The following is a 22,502-nucleotide window of genomic DNA, read 5'->3' on the forward strand; positions in this document are numbered from 1 at the left end:
GGGATTAGGTCAGACTCTGATCTGTTTGCACGTATCGTAATTCAACGCCATCGAGTTACGGTATTTTGTAAAAAATACCCCAGTAACAGGAAGAACGTGAATACCAGAGAGGAAGATTTGTAGAGTTGTAGAAATTTGTTCGGTGTTTTTCCTACTCTGCAGATCCTAACGAAAATTTATTAACAACTCGTTGTAATCCGGCATTGCTGTTGAGTTATAGTATTTTTTTTTACAAGAGCTTTGGAAGATGAAAAACGTAAACAGGGTGAGATAAATTTGAATTTGTGGAATTTGCTGGCAATGTGTCTTTCTCTTCCTGGAAATTCAACAAGAATGTATCGTAGGGTCGCGGCATCTCCATGGCGAAATAAATAGTTTTCATGGTGCGTAGTTTCCCTCTGCGGATTCCTTCGCCTGTCCTCGGATCCTGCAATTACGTCAAACCACCCCATTCGTAACGCGTAACATTCCTACACCGTTGCGATCCAACATCCGCAAATTATTTCCCAGCAATTCCCTTTCTAATTCTCGAATTCTTTCTTATTCCAGGGTCGCATCGAACCGCCGCTCAGAGAAAAGAATTTGGCGCCCGTCGATGAACTTTCCAAGCTTTTTCCTTTGTCTCGGATTCAAAGTTCCCATCGGGAAACTTTTTATTTCGCCGAGCGATAAATCAACGGCGGTGCGCATTTCGTGGAGGAATTGCAGCGCGAAGAACAAAACGCGAAACCAATGTTTCGGACGTGGATTCTTCCATTTGGATTTTTCCCCTTTCCCCTGTATAATTTACGTGTTTGTCCATTCCAGGTAATTGGCGAGCGTTGGTTATCGCAATTTATTACAACGCCATAAATCAGCATCTAGCGAGATGCTTTCCGCCAAAGAACGTTGCTGCGAGGACGTGTATCGCGTCCGATCGATTTTCCCCGCCGATAATTTCCACTTAGTCTTACAAAGGCTGGCAGCACACGTTACCTGGTCCGAACGGAATTTTTCTTGTCGAAGGTTGTTTAAGGGCTAACGCGTCCCGCCTCGATCAATTATTCTCGGTATCAGCCTCGGGACTGAAACGACCAGCCTGCAACCTCCAAGAAGTTATCTATCCAGGCGAGCGACTACAAAATAGAGATTAGCTACACTGGCTCGCGAAATTATGCGAACCTCCTACAAGATTTGTACCTCCATATAGTATGTCGTATAAAACATTCTAAAACTGCATTGGGATTTCAATGAGATATGACTGTCATTTGGTTGTGTTGGTACAACTTGGAGTGAATCTGAGAATATATACAGAAGATATACAGGGCGCGGCAGAATAAAAATAAGAACGAAATATGGAGAATAAAATTCTTTGATTTAAGGTTTAGTTTTCGAGAAAATCGAGTTTGAAGATTTGTCAAGTATGCTTGAACAGCATTGAAATAAGCTTGAAAATTTATCATACGCATACAAGTACCAGATCGATTCTTAAATAAACACGTTCAAACTCTATTTTCTCGAAAATAAAGCCTTGAACGAATAAATTTTATTTCATATTGTTGACTTACTCTCGCTTCTATTAGGTTGTCCGAAAAGTGTCTTTCTTTTACAGACACGTCTTTTACAACGATGCATCTTTATACAAACATGAAACCTAATCTGTCGAACGTTGTGATCTTTATTTTGACAGAACAAACTGAATCATACGTAACTCGATAAAATAATATAAAACGGGAAATGTGCGTCCACTATTTCCTTATAAAAGGGAAGAAACTTTTCGGACGACCTAATACAATAGCATCCTATTGACGCTTGGTAAATTTTTAAACTCGATTTTGCTCGTAATCTGAGCCTCGAATGAAGAAATTTTATCGCATATTTTGTTCTTATTCTTTTTTTACTCTCACGTATTATTTGACCACACCCTGTATATACAAGTTGCATACAAATTTGTATACAGCGTAAACGTATGTTTCGTAAAAGATTAGTATTAGCATGAATAACCACCTGAAGTACAAGTATATGATAATTCTTGTTCGTAAATTTTCCAATGCCTCCGCGAGCCTGTGTTGCCTAGAGGAAATTTCAGACAAAATTATACAACTCTCGTACGTTTCTCCATATTTACGTTTTCACTTTGCCCGATATGCAGCTAAACGTTCGAAACAGCCGCACGTTTATTCCCAAAGGATACGCTGGCGTCTAGCACGACTTGAGAACGTCTAACGAAACTTTCACAATTTTACGACCGATCTACGCTAGCGTGGTCGTAAAACTTTCATTAATCCGTCGTCGTTTCTTGCTGTTATTGCGATTTCGCGAAACGGTTACGCGTTTCTTCGCACAATTTGCTTATTTATTTATCTATTTACGGGACACGCCTCGCGAGACGTTGCGTTATACGCTCCGTGAATAGATCGATAAGATGTTGTTGGCGTGCGATTCCAAATTTCTCATTTATATTCAAAATGCGATGAAACAAGTGTCCGATATCACGATCGTATCAGCTTGAAATCTTCGTGGAACGAGCGTGATCGCAAAATGAAAAAACAATTGGAAAGATAGAGAGATGAGAAAGAATGTAAAAAGAAGAATAGAAAAGAAGAAGGATTAAGTAACGTCGAATTAAATGGGAGAAAGGAATTTCGAAGCGAGAAAACGACACCTTAGCTGATGTTAGAAGCGTTAAAGGTTGGCGATAGGAAGGACAGGTCTCGCAGGATTCGTTGTCGCGAATATGGTCGGCGTTTCTTGCGGGAACGCGAGCGTGCGTCAATTTTCTCTCCCTCTCTCCCTGAAAAGAATTAAAAGAATTGATTCGTTCCGCCTGGAATACTCATCCTCCCGAAAGATGGAGCTGCTCGAAGAGATTCCCTCGCTTGGTCGTCGTTGCCATACTCCGCGTTGGATTAAACCGACCACCGACCTGGTTAAACAATTTCGTTCCCCTCGTACGACACACGCTTTAAAGATCTCTTTTATTTTCTAGGCGGAAGAAAACAACGAGACCGGAACAAATACGTGATCGTCAAAAGACTCACGTTCACAGCAATTCCAGCGAGCAGATTAATATCTCCGAATCAATGTACCTCTGGTTTCTTCAACGTTTCGATGCCGATTACTTCGAGCAATTACGATACAAATCTGCCGATTTAACCAATTTGATCGGGGGAAAAGGAGCAGAGCAGCGATTCAGAGATCGTCGAGTAGAAAACGAGTGGGATCGAACGCGTTTAGATAACAGACTGACGCTTCGTATTTTCGAGCTAAAATTAACCTCGCCGAGGGCAGTCGAGGGTGCGCGCACAAAGGGTGCGAATTCTTCGGGACAGACCTTTCATCTTTCTCTCTCTCTCTGCCTTTCATCTTTTTCTTCTCCGTTCGGTCGAATAAAAATTGCTGGCCTAAATGGCCATTTAAGAAATTCGCAGGAAGAACAGCGAACGACGACCAATTTATGGAGCTCTTTCCGAAACATGTCCATGGCAGTGACAGTGAATTAATTAATTTTCAAGGAAATTGCCAACTAATTATTTTTATCGATATGTGTATGGTTTTGCGAGAGAAAGAGAAGAGGCGAAAATTTGGTCAAGAAGTCGTATCTGATTCGTTCGTTGTATATTTGATATATTTACAATAATTTACAAGCATCCGGACTGTAATGTACGTAGAAAGGAAATCAAATTTATTCAACTGGAAAATAGATTTTGTTCGTTTCGTGGAACACGGTGTTTGTCAAGGTTTTTGCTGCCGGGTAATTCAATTGTTTATGAAAATCGCGTGCGCATTCCAACGTACCGGAAACGTGGCGTTTTATCGACAGCTGCTAGCAAATGACGAACACATGCCTCGACTTTTTCCACATATTTCCCACCTATGTTTCGCGTTGCAACATTTTTGTTTTCTCTCGGTTACGTTAATCTGAATTTCGATAGATTCCGCTATCGCGGCAAAGAGGTGCGGTGTAGCCGCAGTTTGTTGGAAAAGCTATATCAAGCTTTAACATGGACCGAAACGCGATGAAATAATTCTTCGGTCTGCGTTTGTCGGATGAATAACGACACATTCGGCAAACTGGCGGAATCGCGGTAACACGATTTCCAGAGAAGCTTCATTGAGCGAGCAATCCTTCGAGCTGCTGGTCGAGATTGCAGTGAAACAGATTCCAACGGGTAAACGCCTTCGCGCACTGCCAACATTTACATTTAAAGCAGCAACGCTGTGGAAGTTGTCGTCGCGTGGTCGTTGTCCTACAGTCGCGTGCATCTTCGATCCGAATTGTCAGGAGGAAATTTCGTTTATTTTCTCCGATCCTCTTTACTCGATGATTTCACTAGCGAAATCGTAAATCCCGTTGAAAATTTACAAATAGTTTCGATCTAATTAAAACCAGAAATTCAACGTGTAATCGAACTGGAAGAACTTTGATCTAACCTCGGTTTCTTTGAGTTTCATAAAATTATTATTTGAAACAAGGGCGAGAAAAATATGAAAGGAATTGCTAGAATTGGCAAATTTTAGTCGCAATATCAGGCGATCGATTCACAAGAGCGAAATACGTTGCAACGATCCATGCAGCAGCGAGTAGGCGAGTCCGTCATCGACTGACTTATTCTAGCGTAGAATCGACTGGTCCCTGGAAACACGCGTTCCGCAGACCTTGTACTCGACCCGGCACAAGCGTCGTTCTTCAATTACGAACGCGTAATCGAATTTGTTACGTATGTCGGAGCCGGTGGTCGCGTAACGAGCTCGTCGGAAAGGGGATTCTTTTCTCGATAGACGTTTCGTTCGCACGATACACGACGGTTGCTCTCTGGAGATTTATGCGATAAAAATTTTCATCGGCAGCTGCTATTCCCATTTCTTTTTTTCTTTCTTTTTCATACGTCAACTTTGGCAAAAGGTTGCAGATTAAAAGCAAACAATTTCAATCGGAAGCCGAATCCGAACGACGTTACATTTAAATTTCATTCATGTTTCGGTTTAATTTCATTCAGCCGGTGTAATGGCATCAAGCAAACGCCGCATGATTATATAAACATCGGAGAATATGGGAGCAACGACGGGCTCATAATACCGGTAAATTTGTTTGAACGTTAACAACCATAACAAATTAAGCGTACGCGGAAAAGGTTCACGGGTTAATTTTCTCTCTCGCCCCTGTTTCCATTTCCTTTTATTACCGGAGTGAATTCTTTGACGCAACTTACCCTCCATTTAATTCAACGGGGCTTCGTTTGAAATTAAAATTCTTTCGTCTCCGGTTTAACAGCGTAACCGGAATATTTTCTGCAGTTGGCGCGGATGTCCATCGATTCTCCGTTACCATTGGGAATCGTCTGGAACAGCTATGCCACGCTCGAAAACAATTCCACTCACGGAATTAGACCAGACTGTCGGTTGTGCTCGATTAACGAAGATGTCCTCCGGCTCGACAGACACATTGCCCGCCAATAAATCAATCGGCCCGACGCGTCTAAACACCAACGGTATTTCTCTCTTTCTTTGTCAACGACTTGTTCAAAGGACTTCGACTTCTCATCCACCCCGAATCCATTAATTTCGCCGGTTCTCTTTGTTTCGTTTCTCCCCTCTGTTCCGCTCCGCCCTGGCGGATTCTGTCGGATAGATCGTGAGAGGACGTTCCTCCATCTCTCCAGACGAAAACGTGAAAACGACGAGGAAACGAACCCCGTCGAAGGGAAACGCTTTATCGAGGCGCGAAGAAGGCGTGTCCCTGGCGATTTCCTCTCGCGAAAGGCAGGGCAAAACGTGAAATGCAAAACGGCTCGTCGAACAAAAGGAGTCGCCGTGCAATAGAACCGTGCCGATTTACCAACCCACCCGTAGTTCCTCTCAACTTTAGCCGCCACCGGATTCACCGGACTTTGCGCCAACTCAACCCTCCTCTCTCTTTCTCTATTTCTCTGTTACGCTCGACGATACAAGTTTGAAACACAATATAACGGGACAGCGATCTCGAATCTAATATCAATAGGGAAATAGGCGAAACGATGCCAGCAGCTCGTACCATTTTTTTCCAACGTCTACCATCGCCTTCGTGTTGTAGCGTCTAGACAATAATTAAAGTTGCGGCATCGAGATAGTTGAGAAGGTTTACCATAGCGGAACTGCGAACGCATATAAAACGAATTCTCTGTTGCATAGAATCGCTAAACTCCAGCTATCCGCTCTCGCAAACTTCACTGTTCCCGTTCGAATTTCGCTTCCGTAGGTGCGATCCAACTTGAAGAAGGTTCGCGCGTTGATTCAGTGCGCGTACGCGTGTTTCCGCACGCAGTACTCTCGGTTTTAACTCTCTCTCTCTCTCTTTCTCTCTTTCTGCGTATTTTAACTTCGTTGGGATATCGGAGAATTTTCTCGTTTCTTTTTCCTTTCATTCGTGGGCACAAATATAAATCTGTTTACAGAGGAATGACGTTGACTGATGCACTGACGTGCAGGCAATATCGATAGCTACGAATTAATAAATAATAGAAAGGGAAGGGGATGGAAGGGGGCGGAAGAGAAATCAATTTAAATAAATGGATTAGTCTACGACGAACTACATGGATTAATATCGAGTAAGAACAGATTGAAAATACGTCTATACAATAATTCTCGATCGACGAAGACCGGCTTAATTCTGATATACACGCAGATATTTCGCTTTTATTATTTTTCCAGTTAAACTCGCGTGTAAGCTTCCTACCAAACTTTCTGGATTACGCAAACTTGTTACCATTTTACTTTTTGAACTAGCCTTAGTCGGACTCTCGCTACATCGCTATAAAACGAAACGTTCCAATTTCGCGACAATGATCCAACATCCGTTGATCGATAGTGATCACTGGTTCAGGAAAAACGAAGATTTGGCCGAAATAAAAGTGTGTATCTAATAAATCTGCATATGATTTTAACACAAGAACTATCGATAGTTAACACGAAGCTATTTTTACCAAACCAGTCAAAATGACTGGTCTTTAACAAATACATAATAACAGAATATTTTTATATTTATTGATTTATTACTTTCTCACAGAAGGAATTCCATGTTATGTAGTACATTTTTGGTATTATTAATCCATCTGGGACCATGATCGACCTAAACGAAGATTGACACATTTATAAAATTGTAGAACCAATCATTTTGACTGATGTCGTATTTCTAGCGTTAGGACCCAGCGATCGATCCGGAATTTTCCTGATAACTGATATCGTCATACTGAATGATACGCAGTAAAAGTTTAAAAAACGTGTGGGAAGTTGTACAAAAAGGGGAAAATGGTTAATTGGTGTCCGATAAACAGATTGTAGGACCCTTTTACACTTTGACAAGCCAGATGGATTAATAATACCAAAAATGTACTACATAACATGGAATTCCTTCTGTAAGAAAGTAATAAATCAATAAACGTAAAAATATTCTATTATTACGTATTTTTTAAAGACCAGGCATTTTCACTAGTATTGGTATAAGTGGCCCTGATACGAAATTATTTTCAGTTTGAATACATAAAAAGCAAAATAAAATTCATTAGATTATTCTTTTAGTTATCGTTGCGAAAAAAATATAACACGAAGTAGAAATTTTAAAATAAAATTGTAAAACCAGTCAATTTGACTGGTGTGGTAGTTCTAGTGTTAAGCATAACTCTATCTAAAGTCCGTGAGAATTTTGTGCTTTTTGTATCCTCGTACATCTTTGAAATATCAGACGTACGTTTTATCTAATTGATAGATAAAAGTATCAGGAACATGAGAGGTTACTGTCTCGTATGGTTGTCCGTTCAGGTAGTCTGTGCAAATATTAGGATCAGAGAGAAGCCGTTTTCGTCGACCATGTGGATAACTCAATTGGTTACGGTAGTTTGATTCTGCTGGCGGAAGAATCTTCTCGGGAGACCGTGTTGGCGATTCTTTCCTCTCGCCACCATTAACCCGTTCGTTATTATTGGTTTCTATTAGCTATAGGATATCTAGATAATTACTCGTAATGATTTCCACCAATGGTTTCGTCGCTCGCGTAAATTAAAGTAGCGTATAAAATAAATTCAAGGTAGATGGCAAGTTTCGAAGGAAGGAAGTGAAATAGGAAAGAAGGATCATAAGGAAGAGGAAACTACGCGATGTCTGAAGGGAAAAACAAGCATAAAAATAGATGTTCTTGCTCTGTAATTATTTTTCACTAGACGCAGTCTGGCAACACGCTTCTGTTCGTTCGTTTTCAGTGGAAGAGCGGTAGGTTAGCGGTTTCTTAACCTATCCTGCTTTAATCAGGGCTCGTTCACGAGAAAATATACGCCCGAGTGGTGCAATAAGGAGAATTTGAAGTCAGAGCGGCGGATAATGCGGCGAACAAGAGACAAGAAACGGCTGAAATCATAAAATGCTTGGTGATCAAGGAAGAGATCTCGCTGCGAGAGGCGGAGGAAATTGGGCAGGCGAGTATCGAGCTTTTAAATATTCTACCCCACCGACTCGTTAAAACGCCAGAATAAGAAGATAATTTCCAAAGTTACGTAGAAATAAAAATATAGGCGACTACGGAGCGGAATGTTCCTCGAGACGACCAAGGGGGAGGCGATCTGAATGTCGACGGTGAAAATGTAATAATCCCTTAGGAGGAACGTGCGTGAGAGGATGGAAAAGGGGGCGTTTGAATTCGTTCGCGTTGCTGGAGATCAAGGGGCTGCAAGGGAGTGTCTTAGAGAGTTTCAAGCTGAAGAAGTATCGACTCACCGAGCAGGATAGAAGCGTTGGCTCTCTGCACCAGTTTATCCACCGTGTTCTTGAACTCCTTCGATTCTTTGATTCGTATCTGCGCCCTGGACACCTCGCCCAGTTTCGGTTTCCCAAGCAACGCCATTTTTTCTTCGGCAGTGCGCTCCTCCGGTTGCTTCATTTCCGCCGCCACTGCAATCCCTGCCTCGGCTGAAAACACATCGCACCTCGCTGCTCAAGTAGTTCGATCAACAGTTCCGGGAAATTCCTGCCGTTGCCGGTTATACGATCGAGACGCAGGCGCCGCGTAAAGAAGACGAAGGAAGATATAGAAAAAAAAAGAAAGAAAAGAACTCGTCTGGATTTCCACGTTAATTCAATTCAAACGCGATCGTTGCTCGTTTGTTAATTCACGCGGGCTGTACAGCGAATTTCATTCTCTATTCATCGCGAACACATCGAACGGCAAGAAACGACAGCTAAGAGCACGAGGAAAATCAATTTCTTGATTACCAGAAGGCAAAGACGACCTTACGAGCGATCCGTTTTATAAATCATAGCCGTGTAAAACACGCCAGACTCCGATGCTAATTCCGCGCGCCAATGTCTGACCATATACCGGCTATTATCACTTACGTGGCAGTATCCTACTGATATGTACCGCCATTGGCATAGCAGCACGTTGTTCTAGCTACGTTAGTTCGTCCTCGAGCGCACCGATTTTATGCCGTATATATCAGGCGAGCGTATATTCCTTTCTTTTTGAACTTTTACTATTGCTTTATTTCGCCTCTACGCTCTAACAGCGAGTAAAATGTATCCGAACGAGGCCACGCGTCTGCTATGAATAAATATCGTTTGATTCGATACGTTGCACGCTCGAGAATGTGCAAAATACATGGTTTTCCAACAAAATCGATAGGCAACTTAAGGCAAAGCTGGAAGCTCGAATGGAAACGGGGCAATTTATCACTAGCAAAATATCTGACGTACCAATCTGTAAGCAACGTCTTCCTAAGCGATACCTTGTAACTGCTGAATTTGCCGCAATTTACCTGGGGGGGCTACATCATCGTAAGTTACTCCTATCGGCTCACTTTTTACGACCGTTGTAAATATTCCGGCTCGTTCCTGCCGCGTGTTACGTCCACCGGATGAAGAAAATCCGCGCGTGACCATTGAATCCCAAGGGTCTCGCGCCATTCTTCTTTTTTTTTCACCGCCTCTTCGACATACCATTCGGCTCGTCCATTCATCCCTTAATTCAATACGAGCTCCGATGCAACCGAACTCATTTCCTCCGCGACGTGAAATACGAGCGGCTCGTACGCGTGTGTACGTCAACCACGTATCGCGCGAGAGCGAACGCATTTATCATCGGCATGCAGAATGCATACGGTTCGAAAGATCGTCGTATCGATCCTGCCGTTGCGTTACGTCACGCGTTTCTCTTTCTACGGAAATCTTAGAGGACGAAGATATTTTAGAAATAAACGTTAGGATTTTTGTCCTGTGTTTCTTTCTTCGCGGATGAAATTCACAAAGCGTAATTTTGGTGTTCGTTTTATTTCTCGATGGGAAATTTAACGATAGCTTCGAGTTTGATTCGATAGAAGATAGATTAATGGGACAACGATTATAGTTAAAGGTATTTTTTCGTTTTTTTTCACGAAAAGTTTCAGTAGGGTAGAAATGCCAGTTAACAAATGTATTGTACTTTTCGTGTATTGTGTTTGATGCATTATCATCGTGTTTAAATGTATCGCTTTTGTTTCTGCGTACGAAATGTAAGATTTAATAACAGACATAATCGGATCGTTCGAAGTTAAACACGGAAACAAAAGCCGTATAAGGTCGCGATTTTATAGACGCTTTTCTTGGACATTTTCCAGAAAACTCCGGCGAGCTTCCATAAAAGGCTCGACCCATCCTTTAAATCGTGCTCTCTTGATTTCATAGAAGCTTTTATCCAAGCAGACAGATGTAGCTTCAGAATGCTTGTTCAGAGCTTCTTCAACATCGTACACATAAATAGAAGTTCTTGAGATCGAAGACCAGAGATATTCGATGGAATATTGAACAAAGCATCCCGGAGTACGGAGAGCACGCGAACTAGGAAACTGATTATTCATTTCTTAACGTGTTAAATTGCTTAATTATTAATTAATTGTTAGTTGTTAATTCGATATCTACAAGGCTGGTTCTTCCATTCTTCGCTCTTCGTTCTATTCACATTCGAGACTATCGTATTTAGCCGAAACTGTCTTTGTGACAATCTTTGAGTGATCTCTACAGTTATAATTTGTATTCGATGAATTAATAGTCACGAAAAATTGCATAAAATTGTAAATTTGCATAAACATTTGCAGTCTACTAATAACTGATAATAGCTTCTAACTCTGCTGAGAACCATCGAGTTCTCGGCCATTGAAAAGAGAAATCATCCGATTCGGCGTTTGAGTCGGCAATCTCGAACGAGTTAAAAACTTGTATTAGGTCGTCCGAAAAGTTTCTTTCGTTTCATAAGGAAATGATGGATGCTCAACATTTTTCGTTTCACATTATTTTATCGAATTACGTACGATCCATTTTGTTCTATCAAACTAAAGATCACAACGTTCGACAGATTAGGTTTCATGTTTGTATAAAGATGCGTTGTTGTAAAAGACGTGTCTGTAAAAGAAAGACATTTTCCAGACAACCTAATACAAATAACTCGATCCTTGTCTTTCTCTTTGACTCCTATAACTGGACTAGGTTGCGGATTTTTACGCAGTTTCTCATTCCCGTGAAGATAACCAAAGAAACGGAACCTGCATAGCAATCTGTCTTTTACTTCATTTTTTTTTTTTTTTAATTAAATTACGACGAATGCTCCACTTTGGTTATTTTACAAACCTTCGTATATCGTACGTATCCTGCGGGTTCTCGCAACATGAAATTAATCAGAAACGCGTAAAAATTCAAAAACGCAATAAAAACGCAATAAAAACGGACTTGAAGAAATAATATTTCTCAGTAATTGAAGAAATAGAAATCGGAGAAGGAGAGTGGTCGTTGGGTCGTTACGGAAGCGGTTTACAGGTATCGACAGGAAGTTTGCGATCTTCTCGTCTCCCTCGGGATAATTCTCGTGAAGGGGAATCGATGTTACGTTCCTTTTTGAAGCGCGTGTCTCGCTATTGCTCGACCTGTCGTCGCCGTTTTATCCGTTCTTCATCCGTTGAACGTGGCCGGGGTCACGAGCCTTCAATTTCTCGCCACTTTCATCTCTCGAACATCGCATATCCTCTCAGTTGAGATGAAATTCTTCGGATTCTCGCGTGTTCCACCGGTTATTCAATCCTTGCTCTGTCTTCCTTTGTTTAAAAGGCAATATTTTTCTTGTCATCTTGTCACCGTGACGCGATGGTTAATGACACGCGTCGCGTTACGTCGACGTTCACGCGCGAACATCGATTATACGTCGTCCGCAGCCTTCTTCCGGTTAAAGTGTCTCTGGATTTTTTTCTTAGAAAACTTCCACCTAATCGTTATATCGTTACATAGGGTGTCAGAAAAAGAAAGGCGAGATTTTACGAGTCTATAATTCTCTGAAAGAGGAATAAAACACGTGCGATCGGCACAGCTTTTAAAACCAATCCATCAAACAAATTTCTGTGTGCTTTCGCATTTGCAAATGACATTCGACGTCTTCCATTCAATTTCGGTATAAGACTGACATCCGCGGATCACGAGGTATTTTCTCTGGGGCTCTTTCCATGCGTCGTACATGTTCTATTCTCTGTCGTAAAACTGTCACATAGTTTATGGTTGACGAATAGATTCTTCGCGTATCGTTACAAAGACAAGTCCAGCAAACTAAAGTCTCCAGAATCTTACGTTACGGCGAAGTAAAATTTCAACGTCGAAAGGATTGATTTCAGCGTCTCTACGTTTATTAGAAACATTCTACTCTTCTCGACGAATGGTACAAACTTGCAAAGCTCTGGTCCTTGTCGTTATGCGAGGACGCGTCGGCTCTCTAATCGACGGTTACGTTTCACTATTTTTACAAATAAACTCTTACCGTGACCAGGAATACCGTTAATTTCAAAGGTTAACCGTCGGAGAAAGTTTGCGGTATTGAAAAACGGTGCAACAAACTTTCAACACGGATGGTCTCGCCCGTGTCAAGGCCTGCTTTGATAGACAGGTCTGCCTTTGTCAGTTATTTCCGCCAGGGATTTCATGGAATTTCCACTTTTTCCCAATACCTTTCCAACACACACGCGCACAGACTCACGCTCACGTTGGTGGCCTACGAAAGACGCAGCGTTTTCCGAGCGGAATATTATTCCATTCTTGGCGGCTTTTAGCATGCTCTCGCGTTACCATCGTCGAACAAGCTCCCTCGAAGAAGCTTCTTATCCCGTCGGAAAGCCTGCACCGTGTAAAAACCTCGACAAATCTGATATCTCGGGTTTTCGGCTCGGGATTCAATTTCCTCGTATGTCCTCGAGTGTTTTTCGATGTCGCGGCGGCCACGACCGGGAATTATCCGCTTCGATATTGATTACCAACGAGCCTCCGCTCTTGCCTTTCCCGTGCTTCGATTCGCTGTTTCGTTTCGAAAAAGAACGGTGAAAAAGAACGGCTTCCTGATTGCGAAAATGTCATGGGACACTGCTCACACTGACCTCGTCCGGTTATTATATTTATTTATATTTATTTATGCTGTTGTGTTTACTTTTTTCACCTACAGTTGCTCACATTTCAGACACCTTGCAACGTCCATAGGTAGCACGTGGGTGTGATGGTAATATGGTAATTGGAACAGTTAAACAAGAAGCGATATTAGAGTCTGTGGTAGAGCGTCTGCTACGTCGGCGAACTTTAAAATGACATTTTGAAGAAAGGAGCATTGACCGTAAAACGTCGACAAAGATTGTAGACTTCTATCTGCATATTACCTTATCTAACGAATAGTATTCTAATGAAGAATTTATATTTACAGATTTGAACAGAGCTTTGCTTAAGATAGAAGATCCTGACTTGGAAAGAGACAAGAATTAGACAAGAAAAAATTGTCCACGCTATATGAAGTTTTCTCGATGAAAGAGCCGTTTTCAAACACCGTACGACGTTTATCATGTAAAGACGACCGATCGTTTGATCGTTCACGAATCGCTGGCTTCGCCGCCCTTTCGACGTTTCATAAAGTCGAGCGTCCTTTCGCAGGCGGTTGTTTCTCGTTCGTGGGTCACGGAGTTTCACGGGCAGAAGCGTCGCGACGCGTTTATTTCGGAAAAATAGCAAAGCTGCGTGGTCGAGCGCCAGTCATCAACGATTCTACAGGAGAAAAATACCAGCGTGGGCTTTCGCGCAAAGCGGCTGAAATGGCAAGTGTCGCGGCGACAAAATAATGCGCACAGACTGACGCGTGTACGGCTGGTCGCTGATTCGTCGCCTGATTACGCGCGAATATCGTTCTTTTAATTATGCCACTGTCATCCTAACTACATCGCATTCATCGTTCGCGCGTATCACGTTATTGATTCGCCTGCTCGTTTATTAACCATACGCTGGCTCGTGCTGCTCAAACGTCGCGCGATTTATAAATGGCGTGTTCGTGGAAGAACCTTGCGAAAGGCACGGGACGGTCGTTCGATGTTTTTCGAGGTAAACGCGAATTTACGCGCAGCGACGTGTCGTATCGACGTTCGTGGAAATCGGTTTCCAAAAATTGTCACGTTTTTGCGATGTCTCTGGCAACGTCGTCCCTGGTTTTTCCCTTCCACTCGCTACACATCCGCGACTACGAAGCTACGTTTCGAAGGTTTCCAACCGTAGAACGTAACGATGCGATTCTTCCGTTCCATTGATCCTGACTTTAATCACTTCGGGAAATTAGACTCGTTTTTGCCTTGCCAATCGAACTACGCTTGATCGAGTCTCTCGTAATCTCGAAAATACCCACGATTCCAATCATTTATCGTTGATGACGAAAGCTATTCGCGACAAAATTCTACGCAGCAGAATTAGTACGATGATCGTTCACGAGATATATTAATATTCGTCGAATATATCAGGTTGTCTCAAAAGGAAATAATTAATTTTCTTTTATTTCTATTATTATACACAATTCGATAAAATGATGTAAAACGAAAAATGTTGTGCATCGATTATTTCCTTATGAAACGAAAGAAACTTTTGGGACAAGCTAATATGTGTGCGATAAACAACTTGTAACTTCCATGAGTATTTTCAAATTCATTAGAAACTTTACCAACATGATTATGACGGCCGTGCCTCAATATGACGTTAGCAAAATTTCCAAATATTTTATATACACGCATTTGAGAGCTACTGTTGGGCTAAATATTAAAGCACGTGTAGAGAAGAACGACTATTAAGTACAATAAGCTTCCGAAACAAAGCTCTCATGCCGTGGAGAACATTCGCGGCAATGTTTAATCTCCCTTATTTACGAGCAATGGTCGTAACGCGTTTAATCGCGTTAGAAATGTCAGCAACCTAGCATCCAGCCTCGACACGACCCACAAACGCTTCTATTTATCATCCTTTCGAAACACGTGCCAGTCCGTCCAGGGAATCTCTCCGTAAAAACGAACAATTCCGCTATGATTCGTCGAGGCGAGCGCAATGGAATATCAGCGAATGTCAAGGAGCTAAGAATTTTCTCGCAAGGATATCGCGATTCGAAGGAAAGATAGGCAACGAGAAATATATTTAGAAGCTAGATGACAGGAGGGAGAAAATAATAAAAGAGTGGAAAATATGCCGAGACGACCTAATCCAACGGTTAAACAGAATCTCCGTCGACTTAGCGGTGGGTTCGTTTGCAGTCGACCTGAGATTGCCTTATTTTTTTCCCTCCCCTCTCTGCGGATATCCTTACAACGTCGTTTCGGTCGTGGTATCTCGAATTTCCGTGAAGCGAGCCGGCAGTGTGGCCGTAATTGCGAAACGCCGGAATCTCCGCCGCTCCCTGATTTCACCCTCTCGTTCTACCGCCGGGTCACGGTCACTCCGTTCTCTTTTTAATCGCCGCGTTTAATGAGAATCGCGGAACAACGTTAAATCGAGAAATAAATGAAGGAGAGAGGGGATGAATGGTCGATCGACGGAACAAGAGGAGAAAATGAGAGGACGAAACGAGAGAAGACAAACGACGGATGAAACCGACCACCACCTCTTCTTCGGTTGAGGGGTGAAAGGTGGCAGAGCGGGGGGAGGGGGCGGGCGTTGAAAGGAAGAAAATAATCGAACGATTCCGGAGAATAGTCGTGGTCGAGGAAGTCACCGACGAAGCGTATTAAAAAGGTGCTCAAACGTAACAAGTAGAGCGATTTATCGGCGTAAGGTGGAACGAGATTAATAATGGAAAAACGGGCACGACCAGCGAGGAGAAAGGAAATCGATTAACGATCGTTCGAGACGAGAGGTTCAAGGCGCAGCCACGCCGTCTGCTAAGCGATTTATCGTCTTTCGTATCCCGTGGTTTTCGTCGTTTCCCGTCTAGCGAGGTAGATTAACTTTTGGCAGAAAAATTCGGTGCGAGTCTTCGTCGCTAAGCTTTGCAAATACGCATGCTTTCCTAGCGATTCTTTGAAGCAGTTAAAGGGTTATAGCGTGTAGCCAGCCTTTGAACGGACGCGGACGGCCTTGTGCTGCCGCGTCCTAACAGGATTACGAGATTAAACGCGAACGTTGCTTGAGAACCCGCGGAACTCGGACTGATCTTTTCTATTTTAGGAACACGCGCATTTGCAAGCTTCCTGAAACCTTGGGCAACAGAGCCGCTGCGATTTTCCCCAATGGTCACCGTCCGCGTTTACCCCGCTTCGTGCGATTTTCACCTTCTTTCGACATTTAAAACGTCGAAGATTTAGGAGCCGCCTACGTTTCCACGAATTCTCCGTCTCCGATACTTCGGATCATCCCTTCTGTCAATTCTGTCAAATTACGGCAGTGTAAGCGAAGGTTTCGAAAATTTGCATCTACCTTGGCAAGTCGATTCAAGTAGAAGTTGCTCGAGTCGAACGAATTTCGTGTAACAATAAATGCAAAACGTTATTCGATGAAAAATAGCAATGGATCGAATCACGCCATTGCTGTGACGCTCGATTAATAAAAGTGATAAGTATATATCGCTGTTTTGTCGGTGGTGGTTTTCTGAAATTCGAAATTAACAGTTTTCTCGAATTTCTGCAGCGATTGACTGGTTGCGCGCGAAGTATAGAAACGCGAGCGTATGCACGTAAACGCATTAGGCGCACCGTGAAACCTAACCGCTACACAGTGGCTAATTAGTTGCAGTAGCGGCGCGATGAAAGCGGCATAGCTACGAGCACGCGTTCCTTTCAATTATACGCGCTGCTTCGACCAGACAACGCTAAACACGATGCACTCTTCATCAGGGCTAATTAATTAAACCGATGCTGACTTATTAAGCATTTATGCTCGTTCAGATATTGAAGACTCGCTCGAATACCCGCAACTTCTCTCGTTATTGCTCATTTGGTACTCGTGATCGCGGTATATCGTTGTACACAGTACGTTTCGAGGACTCTTCGTGATTTTTTAAATCTAGAAATGTACGTATATATAATCATTCGGAATTGAGATACATTTTCAACTTTCTGTTACGAAACTTTATTACAGTTAAAATCAACGTTAATGGAAATTACGATTTTCTGTCCAAATTAAATACGGTCTGCTCATTTAATTCTCAACTTCTGGTACCTTCGATAAAACGTAGAAGCCAGTCTATTCATCGTTCATTCGTAGAATGTACATGTCGTGCTCGAATATAAACTGAATAGTTGTAAATGATTTTAGCATAGGTGTTTCTATGTAAATGTTCGTTTGGCGGTTACATCTGCTGCTATCTCACTGTACACGCAACAACATAGAGGTAGATTAATATTGGCTCGATCAGATGAAGTTTACTTGTTTAACCGTGTACCTACATTCTGCAAACTTGTCTCTGTACGCGGAATTAGAAGCATCGTATTACATTTGTTTGACGCAACGACACAAATCCCCTTAGAACTTTACGCGACCGTACAAAACTTTATACGCGTACCTAATTTCTACGAGAAACCTCGAAAATTTCAAGCATCAACATTTTCCGCTACTTCCGTCGAAATTAAACGGACATTCGCCGTCTCATCGCCGCGCTTATCGCTATAACGAAAAGGATAATTATCTGTTTAAATTTGCGCGTTGAACATCGTCCAGCTTCCACGTACTATGTACGTATCGTTTCCAAATTTATTTCTCATTCGACAAATCTTTCGTACAACACGCGTGACGCTATATATTCACGAAATTTCTACAAACGTTCGAATACTTTGTCAAGTATTACCGTGTAACAAGATTTATCGAGCGAATCGATCCGGATCTGTGTCGCGATAAAGATTACAACTTCTTCGTGGCAAAGTTAGCGACCGTTCCGCCTGTAATCGATTGACGAGTAATAAAAGCCATCGAGTGAATGGCTGGAATCGCGGGAACAGCGAGCGAAATCGTCCTGGCGACTCTGAGGGCGCGTTATCGTCGATGTAAAATTATTCCTTCTGGCAAACGGAGATCGATAAATCGTGGCGCATAGGTAACGCGCAAGTACGAGTCGCGAATCATTTTTCCGCTGTCGAAGTGGCACGCGGACCCGTTAAAGCACAACGTAAACGTTTCTCCTGCTCGTTTATCTTCATTTTTTCCCTATTCCTAACCGCGTCGAAGATATTTTATCGATGACGTTGTTGGGAAAGACGCATCGACCCAAGTTGTACGACCCGGCCAAGATATTCAAGATCCAAACTTTCCGGATGGCCGATCGAAATGTTCGATTAAATTTCCCCTGGTGGAACCTTTCGAAGGCCGTAAAATCTGGAATTGCAGGCCGAGCAATTAAGGGCGCGCACAATTGCTTCCAAGTCGTTGAAACTCTTGGACCGCGGGAAATCCTTTCGGAAACAGTTTTCCAACTTCTCTGACTCGACTTCGACCGGTATAAGCCGCAAGGGTGGAACGTATCCACCCGCTGTATAGGAAATGGTTGTAACGCCGCCACTTCGTCGCTTCCGTCGCTGCTACGTGTTCAAATAGATCGAGTGGATCTTTCGAGAAGATCGAGATCCACGGACGTTCGAGTTCTGCAGTTACTTCGCGAAATTACCCCAACTTTGTCAATCCGAGTCTTCTTGTTTGTCGTGGCAAGAGAAATAATACGATCCATCGTTGCACCTTCATCGCTTCGTCTATCGGTTGGACTATCGAACGATAGTCGTCGAGTAAGCTGAACGAAAAAAAGTATCTTTGGACACCGCACGGGTTGGCTAAGCCTGTTCTTTCTCAGATTGCTATTCTAGCGAGAAAAGAAGTCGAGACTGGGAATTGCCTAAGTCGTATATTGCGTCTAAGTAGCTAAATCTGAAAGAGAAGAACGGAGGATGAAACAAGGAAGAGATGGATTTTGTGGAGTAAGAGCAAAGAATAGGAACAAATCCATTTCTGATTTTGAATAGACAGATAGCGTCGTAAATCAGTCGCCTCGTAAACGATAGCGAGTGGACGTAAATTATACTTTCCCACGATAGAAGAATAGTCACGCACATTTATGGACCAGCTGGATTTATAAGCGAGGAAAGTCAAAAACAAGCACTAAAGCTTCTTTTAGCTGGTTTCTTTGTCTGGTCGTACGTGGTAGCCAGACGACAGAGGCATAGCGTGAAGGAGGAGGATTAAGATATAGGTTGAAGTATATATGTCGAAGTGATCATGGCTACGCTTTATGAAAGCCAGCATTCTAGAAGAAATAGCGGTGACGTGTGCTAAATGGTCTGCAAATGGAGTCGATGATTACTCCGAGGTCTCCTACCCTGTTGGCAACCATGGCAATGATAGAATCAAAGAGTTTATGCCGGATTATAATATTATTCTTATATATGTCGGATATGTCGGAATAACGGGCCTTTCTTTTGGAATTTCGCACAAGAACCAGCGCCAACCCGACAAACCTGACAAACCCGACATATAAATATATTTTACTCTTCGTTTTACCCTGCACCATTTTCAACTTTTACTTCCAGCTTTGCGTAATAGGTTTATAACGCTTTTAAAAGGCTTTCGAATAATTGCCAGTGATAAAAAGCACACATGGAAACATACAGGAAAAAGTATTCCATTGGAAATTCGTTGAATTTAATATTCCTTCGTCATGGGCGGGCTATGTCCGTTTATTCTCACGCAAGTTCTAATTCATCGATGAACGTGGTCCCTCGACAATGGGTCGACTGTGATCGTGCGGAAGTGCTGCGGGACTATCTGCGGTGGTAACAAGGCCGCAGCGATTCGATCATCGAAACGTTGGCTTCTTTTGTGTCGGTGGCTCGGCCTCGTCAAAGGGGAATTCAATAAAATGGTAATAAAAACAATTCCGCTGAGAACAAACGCATCCCCGTCTCTTTCGCGCCCGTCTGCTTTCAACTTCGTCGGAAATATCAATTTTTCGTGCCAGCCACACGATTATGCTGGTTTCAGCAATTAGAAGAACGGCTCCTCTATCATATGAAATTACTTTGCCAGCAAGTTTTGTTACAAATATAACTACGCGAACGGTGCAATTCGTTGCTTTGTCCTCCGTTTGCAAACACAATGCGAAATAACGCAATTTTGTACATACACGAGGGATAATCGTATCGATAGGTAATCAGTTCGCGAAACTTGTACAGTTTGTTTCTTCGACGATCGTTAAACTGCAAGCGATTAATTTACGATGCAGCATCGAGCCAGTTAGAGGACGAACAAAAGGGGAACACGAGAGACGGAATATCGGCTCGTAAAATTGGCGAAACGAGCCACCGGCGGCTGTGTCTGAAAATAACTTTTAATAGGCGAGCTTTAATGGCCGTTGAACGAGAAAGCGAGATGAACGGTATCTTCTCGAAAGTCGAGCCGCTCTTCTCTTCTGTAAATACCGAAACGGTTCTTCGAACGTCTTTTAATTGCGTCCCTCTCTCTTTCTCTCTCTTTCCTTCGCTTACTCTCTTTCTCTCTCTGACGAGCTAACTCGATTCGTTCAATTTTAATCGATCGTGACTTCGGTTGCACGCCTACGTAGTCGTCCTTTTGATCTTCCTCGTTAAAATAAAGCCGCACATCGGGGTACCTGTGTTTCCAGTGGCGCACAGAGGGGCCGATACGCGACGCAATTCCCACGACGACGCGGGACGAGCTATTCGTTTGAAAGGTCGACCGTGTTACACACCCGATCCACCATCGAGATTCCGGATTATCCGTTTCGTTCTTCATCGTTGCTTCACTCTTCAGCCTGTTTCGAATCCCCTTTTACAATCGATCCCGGCCCGCTCTTTGACGACAGACTTTCATATTTTCGCGCGGCCAAACACTCGTTCGCTGGGATTTCTTTCTCGTTTTATATGTTCGCCTCGTTGATCATAGATCGGCGTGATTTTTATCGTCGTAGAAAGCAACGGGCGCGACGCCGGCGAGTCGATTTAAATTTAAAATCGAACGTCACCTCTTTCAAAGCCACGAATTCGCGGATCGTGCAGTGTAAACGGAGCCTGAGAATGTTCCTCCGCTATTTCTACAGACCGTTTCCTACCGTATATCGCGTTCATTTGCATCTTTTATAAAGCTGCAATCAAGCTTCGTCGAACGAGCTAAATACCGTCCAGAAATTGTCAAATAAATGTAATTTCTAGACGAGAGGTGACTCGGCGTTGAAAAAACGTTTCCACGCGTACGACGAAATTTCGTTGCATAAACGAAATTTCTATAACGCTACACAGCACTCCGTATTATCGTATTCCGTTTACTCGCGTCCGTACCGTATCGAGCTCGTGGAAATCTCTCGAACAGCAGTAATTTGAAAACTGGTCGCTCGTGTCTCGTACACAGTCTCGTGGAAATGTTTGACACAAAATTTTTACGAATGCATTACGCAACTCTTCGAAGTTTCATTTGCACTGTGTCCTCGTTACGGAGTTAATGCTACAGTTTCCCGCTGGTAGACTTCCAGCGAGTAAGAACAGATGGAAGAAGATGAAATAGGATAGCGATTGCGCGACGTCAAATAACCGACGCGAAGTCGATCAGTCGGCTGCCACAGACGTATAAAACCAGATCGTAACTCCTACTTTTGAAGCTTCGCCGGGGAAACTTCGTTTCTACAGTTACCTCGTCTGTAAGTGTCTCGTGCTCCACACGCGATAACGTAAAGCGTACTTGGCTCGTTTGCTCTTTCTGCGATGCTTCTTTACGTACACGAAGACGATTGCGACGAAAGAACGAGATACGATTTCCAGACATTCGGGAATGAAATAACTTTTAACTTTTATCTTGATTCAAACGCCAACTCGCTAATTAAAATACACGGAGCAGGGGCGCGAAGCGCCAAAGTGTTAATTCCCTTTTCCGCCTAATTTTCCCGGTGTATCGCGGTTGGCAGAAACTTGAGAGCATTAACGACACTGTAATTCCAGAATTCTATCTCTAATTTCGATCGGTATACCATTGGAAAACGGCGGCGGAGATCTTCCACGACTTCGGAATGAATTTTTGTGGGTCGTTGAGTCATCGGTAAATTAGAGGAATTTTGTACATTTGCGTGAAGATTAAAAGTACAAAATTGCACGGGATATAGGTACGAAATATCTCGGAATGCGTAATGAGATATCTAGAGTACAAGTATCGCGGTCATGGAATCGGAAGCGTTCGAAATTTTCGATATTTCTCACATTGCTGGTAGAACAAAAACTTGC

At 42.8% G+C, this 22,502-nt stretch overlaps 1 protein-coding gene across 1 annotated transcript in view; it reads right to left on the reverse strand.

Annotated features, from left to right (window-relative positions):
• LOC117207642 (sodium/calcium exchanger 3) overlaps positions 1 to 22,502 on the reverse strand; it is a 121,408-nt gene that overhangs the window by 46,107 nt on the left and 52,799 nt on the right. Inside the window, exon 4 of the mRNA XM_033448032.1 lies at positions 8,725 to 8,916. Coding sequence (XP_033303923.1) covers positions 8,725 to 8,916 — 192 coding nt within the window. The remainder of the gene's footprint in view (positions 1 to 8,724; positions 8,917 to 22,502) is intronic.

The sequence above is a fragment of the Bombus bifarius genome, unplaced genomic scaffold (assembly GCF_011952205.1).
Source record: "Bombus bifarius isolate JDL3187 unplaced genomic scaffold, Bbif_JDL3187 scf7180000008039, whole genome shotgun sequence".
NCBI classification, from domain to species: Eukaryota; Metazoa; Arthropoda; class Insecta; order Hymenoptera; family Apidae; genus Bombus; species Bombus bifarius.